The sequence below is a fragment of the Macrosteles quadrilineatus genome, unplaced genomic scaffold, assembly GCF_028750875.1.
Source record: "Macrosteles quadrilineatus isolate MER2022 unplaced genomic scaffold, UCM_ALF_1.0 Scaffold_8__2_contigs__length_117827958, whole genome shotgun sequence".
In the NCBI taxonomy this organism is placed as follows: Eukaryota; Metazoa; Arthropoda; class Insecta; order Hemiptera; family Cicadellidae; genus Macrosteles; species Macrosteles quadrilineatus.
The window spans coordinates 52,331,474-52,337,161 of record NW_026542601.1 but is presented as its reverse complement, the minus strand read 5'-3'; the positions used below and the strand labels follow the sequence as shown (position 1 = coordinate 52,337,161).

General features: G+C 38.3%; 1 protein-coding gene across 1 annotated transcript; it reads right to left on the bottom strand.

Moving 5' to 3' along the window:
• Positions 1–1,566: 1,566 nt before the first annotated feature.
• Positions 1,567–5,274, bottom strand: LOC129000385 (zinc finger MYM-type protein 1-like). The gene is made up of 2 exons (XM_054427349.1): positions 4,848–5,274; positions 1,567–3,816 (listed from the first exon to the last, which is right to left on the bottom strand). The coding sequence occupies exons 1-2, from the start codon at positions 5,082–5,084 to the stop codon at positions 1,567–1,569; spliced, it is 2,487 nt and encodes an 828-aa protein (XP_054283324.1). The 5' UTR covers positions 5,085–5,274.
• Between the last annotated feature and the right edge of the window lie 414 nt (positions 5,275–5,688).

Here is a 5,688-nt window from a genome sequence, read left to right as displayed (position 1 = left end):
ACCATATCTTAAGTGAGGTGAGTCAACATTCTTTCCCCTTTGTGATAGATTCTAGGCTATGTTTGTTAACTAAGTTATTCAAAGTTCAAATCGGTACTTTGGTAAGTGTTATCCGGAGGGCCTACTGTCGATATTTGGGTGGGTTCCATATTATCGACAACCATAGACACTGATCCAAACTGAATCATTTGCATTTTGTGTTGAACAGAGTTTGAACAACTAATTATTTATATGTTTTATGGTTACTGTAGGGAAAATATAATGTGTAACACAAGTGCAAACTGCCATTGCTGCACTCGACAAACTTTCCACACTCGCCTACGGCTCGTGCGTAAACATTTCTCTCATGTGTAGCAAAGTGCCACTTCGCCCACTAGTTACCTACACAAATAAACTATTATTAATAGTTTTTGGTGGAACATAAGGATAATTAATCTTATTGCAAATTTATAGTTTTTTTATAAACATTCAAAACTAGGCCCCTACTTAAAATGCATTTGGATTACATCTCGAAACATGTTGTTTGAAAATGTCTTAATTAGGCTAGAGCTTGCATTTTTGCAAATTGGGAAATAACAAAGAATTAATGTTCTACCGAGCGACGCTCATATGCGTCGGTCCGGTCACTCCTACAGACCAAAAGGAATGATCATGACGTTGCTTACAGACCAAGTGATATAGGAATAACATTGCCAACAGACCAAAAGAGAAATATCGTTTAAATGGACTAATTGACTTCATATTGACCTTAAGTGAATTAGTAAGCAATAAATATTGTTTTTATTTATCGTTTTGAGCAAATTTTAAAACGCCGCATATATGCGTCGGTCAGTCTATTTAATAAAATTCAGATAAAAAGATTACCTACATTTTCGTTTCAATAGACCAGGCGACGCACGTTTAAGCGTCGTTTTAAATTTGGTTGTTTTAAGCATTTACTCAAACAAATAAAGAAACTCCAAACACTCGCCAAAACTGCAAAGGTTATAACGTTTACATCTGTTCTGAGATGTCGCGGAATGCACAATGTAAACAACAATGTTGCCAACTGTTGTGTGACGTAACCAATCGTCATATCCACACACCAAGCGACGCACATTTGCGGCAGATATCCCTCTAGACTCAGGGCCGGCTCAAGGCAAAATACTAACCCGGGCAAACTGCTGTTTTGGCGCCCCCCCCCCTCCCCGGTGATGCTCCCGGTTGAATCAAAATCAAGCAATGGGAGAAATATACCCTCCAACTGGTTTTTTGAAGCATTAAAACTAACAGTGAGTTTATAATAATTTTCAGTGATATAGTTTTCAATTTGAACATATTACTTAGTTGAATTAGTTTTAAGTAAAAAAAAAAAAAACAATACTTTAGCAAAATAGAAAAATTATTGTAGAAAAATGTCCATCAATTTTGTGCAAACATTAAAGTGTATGTTTTGCGTTTAAGAGTTGTTCGAAAGTATTTTTCGGGGTTAGATGAAGATATTATAAACAATGTATAATTCAACATAGAATTTTATTTTACATAAACAAACTTAATCCTACGGACACGGACAGAGATAAATGAAAGTTAGAATGAAACTTTTCGAGCTTTCTTTTCCGCAAAGTCCTTAATAAAAGTGTCTATATCTATTTTTTGTAACACGTCATATTCGATTGACATTAGTGACAGTCCTACTAGTCGTTCTTGGGACATGTTAGATCTTAGGTAGTTTTTGATTAGCTTCAGTTTGGAGAAACTCCTTTCTCCCGAGGCTACGCTTACCGGTATAGTTAATATTATCCTGAGGGCAATACACAGGTTAGGAAAGTTTTCACACAACCTGTTTTTCGTTAAGTACTTCAATACGTCCATAGGCTTGCTGCCACAGTTTTCTGGCAATAGGGTTTGAACTACTAACAGTTCTTGGTACATTTGATGCCCCTTAATGTCTCGGTGGTCCCCATCTGTTAAAGCTAGTTGTAGGTCGGCACACTTTTTTAGCAGTAAGCTTTTGTCCTCTTTCTTTATGTTGTAGCAGAAACCAAAGACGTCATTGTAGTTGGACAGCTGAGTAAACCTTTCTTCAAGGGAATTTATTGCACAATCCAGGACGTGGTAATAGAAATTACTTCTGAAAGCCTTTTTTGGATCCACTATGGGCTCGTCTGGTGCTTCATAATCAAACTGCCGTTTGATTTTTCTCGCTCGAACTTGGTGTTCAGGAGGAAAAGATGCTTCAATGTCAACTGTTTCTGATACTTCTCTGGCATCAACTAGAACTTCTTCAAATCCTTTCTCAGTCCTCATCTTGTCAAAATAGGTCTTTGCACTAGATATCAGTTCAATTGCATTAGCAATACTGAAGTCTTCTTTTTGCAACTGCTTACTGATAACATTTATTCTAGAAAGAATAGCATGCCAAACTATCAAGCTGCAGATGAATCTGTAGTTTTTCACTTTCCGAGCTAGACCTAATGCAGCATTTCTTCTATAGGCGTCAATAGCTGAGTCTGTTGACAACTCAAACAAAGCGTCGAAGATTTCTCCTAACTGATAGCGGAAAGGAATGACTGCATCGATACGGCTCTCCCATCTAGTTTCGCTAAGTGGTTTGACTGTTAGGGAAGTCACATGTTTCTTCAACACCGACCATCGGTGAGTCGAAGCAGAAAAATAGTTATACACTTCTTGTATAATCATGAAAAATCCTACAGCTTCATTACAGGACAAAGCAGAGTCATTCACTACTAAGTTTAAAGAGTGTGCACTACAAGGAACGAAAAATGCGCGAGGGTTCAGTGTTAGAATTCTGTTCTGCACTCCTGCGTTTTTCCCTTTCATGTTTGATCCATTGTCATACCCTTGTCCCCGCATATTCTTCAATGACAGTTTCATATCTTTAAGCTTGTTTAAAAGGACGTCTGTCAAAGCTTCTCCAGTTGTAGATTCAACTGGGATGAACCCCAAGAAACGTTCATGAATTTCGGGTTCTTCTCCTGACTCACATTGCACAAATCGAACAACTAGCGACATTTGTTCTGTTCGGCTTACATCAGGTGTACAGTCTAAAATGACAGAATAGTACGTAGACTTAAGGACATCACTTAAAATGTGATCGTGAATCATTGAACCTAGCATTTTAATTATTTCATTTTGCACGTTCTTTCCTAAATAGTGTACATAGGTTTCTTTAGAAGTAATCTTCCTGATGTGTTCTGCAATAACAACATCAAATTTACCAACAAACTCTACAAGTTTGAGAAAGTTTCCATTTCCCCTTTCATTTAGTTTGTCCGAAGATCCCCGAAAAGCCAGGTTTTGTGATCCAAGAAACTCTATTAAAATCACTATTCGCTTGATAACTTCTTTCCACCGCTCCACTTCACGTTTGATCATTTCCTGGTTTTTCGCATCAATGGTTTTACTAGACTTTAACCTAATTGAACAGTCCATCCAAGTCTGGAATGCTTGCATATGTGATGGAGATCCCTCGTGTTCAGATAAGAGCCCTGACATGTGTTTCCAATCACAGTAACCATTTTCAGAGGTCAGTGGCGAAGAATGAGTTTTACCAAATAGTCTGCAGCAAAAACAAAAAATTGCGTCTTTACATATTGAGTATACAAGCCAGGGACGCGAAATTTCTTCACCATTGTCCATGCGCCTACGGTAGGAATTTACGCTGAAACGACGTCCTTGATTATTAACCGGGAATTCTACATCAAATACTTGTTCAGGTCCTCGTTGTACGATGATGTCGCTAATAGAGGTCGGTATGTTAGCAGGCCAGTTTCCGGGATCATGAGATACAACTTCGTTTTCTACAGGTTTCGGTTCCTGCGAAAAAATAAGAAAAATTAAGTACCAGCCCGAGCCCGAGCATATAAAAATTGTATAAAGGCTTACAAAATTGTTTTGACTACAAGCAGTTAAGACTCTGATGCTTACAATTATTTTAACGTTCACATCTTATCTTTCAAAAAAAATACCAGCAAATAAATTTGCATTTACAGTAAACCTCGGATTATCCGGGCCCGAATCATCCGGATCACTGTTAATTCTGACGAAAACAATACTTTCTCCTTATACTATGTATAGGGGGGAGAAAGTAAAATTATACTTATATTTCAAATGTAGGTAAGTTTAAATGGAAATGGACACAAAAAAATGCAGTTGGATTAAAAGAGCAGTATCGTAATCAAACCATTATTTATAAATTTACCTCGATAAACTGGAATAAACATGGAGAAATTAACAATTATACTTGGTGATAAATATCTAGAGATATCAGACACATGTAAAACCATATGTTTTACTGTGTTAACCATTATCATAACAACTATTACACAATTACTGTGACTTGACATTTACATTTTCAAACTAAATTTGCCTTTGAATGGTTTGCTTGAATTTTTAACATAAAAATTAAGCCTTTTTAAATTTACGTTTAAAAAAAGAAACCTACAGGTACATAAAAAAAATAATAGACCCAAATTACGAGTGTTAATGGTTCTCTGTTTTACGGTACTCAATAAGCGTAAAAGAAGTCCCCGATCTCATGCCCGGATCGGAGACCAGGCCGCGGATGGAACGGATCGGTGTGACAATGCGCGTGCGGGTGAATAGGGGCGACAGGAGCTCCAGACTACCGCCGCCATCTTGTCAATTTCCCCTCCGTCCGCGCCGCTCTTTCAGTCGCCCCCCCCCCCCCCCCAATTCCTGTACTGTACAGCGTTCCGACTGATTTTCGTACTCCCCGTTCCTAGCGGCGGTTAGCAACATCGTGCTGAGACTTTTGAGCCCAGGTCTAGCGCACCCTTAATCCTAAGTACTAAAATAAAAACACATATCATGATCTCTTTACTTACTTCAACGGATTTGTCAATAACTGGTGGTTCAGGAAGAAGCGAAGTATTCTCAGATAATATCTCCTTTTCGTTTCCATCGGGTTTTGTTACCTTATTTGTAGTATTGTCAATTTTCTCACTTGATGATGCAGTTGTCAAGAACTTTTGCAACACTTTGGATTGCTTCTCATCTTCTTTAGAACGCTCTAGTTTCCTTTTGCGGTGAAATGCTCCCGAAGGTTTTTTATTACCGGACATTTCCAATTTGTTTGTAGCACACGTAAATACTCACATGACATACACACACACTTAACACAATTAGATACGTATAATTAATTGTAATCTTAATTCAACCTGCAACGCAGCGTGCGGATTAAGAGCTGTCCATTTGACGTTTCACTCACCACTGGTTGCATGAGTCATCGGACGAGTCTATGATTCTAAAAGGGGGTGGGGCGCACGTAACGTAACCTGGCCGCTATTATGTATTGAGCTCGAGTAAGCTTGTAAATATTTAGTATTTTATATGAGGTAGCCTATGCAAAACTACTAAACAACTGTTATGTTATGGACCCATATTATCAAAGTTTACGTTGCTTTAAGTTCTAAAAATGTAATGCAAGTTATTTTCATGATCTCTTATGGCGGGCGCTTTCGCCCCCGCGACAGAACAATTAATTGTGTGCAAAATATTATTTTAAAAAAAAAAAAATTTTTCGGCGTTTCGGCGCCCCCTAACCCACGGCGCCCCGGGCAGCCGCCCGGGTTGCCCGGCCCTTAAGCCGGCCCTGTCTAGACTGATACGATAAAATCAGGGCTTTAAAATAGACCGTTGCTAAGAAATACGCTGATTAATAACATT

Coding starts and splice junctions, on each gene's coding strand:
- LOC129000385 (XM_054427349.1), bottom strand. CDS start 5,084: ATGTCCGGTAATAAAAAACCTTCGGGAGCATTTCACCGCAAAAGGAAA. Junction 3,817..4,847: donor TTATTGACAAATCCGTTGAA/GTAAGTAAAGAG, acceptor ATTTTTTCGCAG/GAACCGAAACCTGTAGAAAA.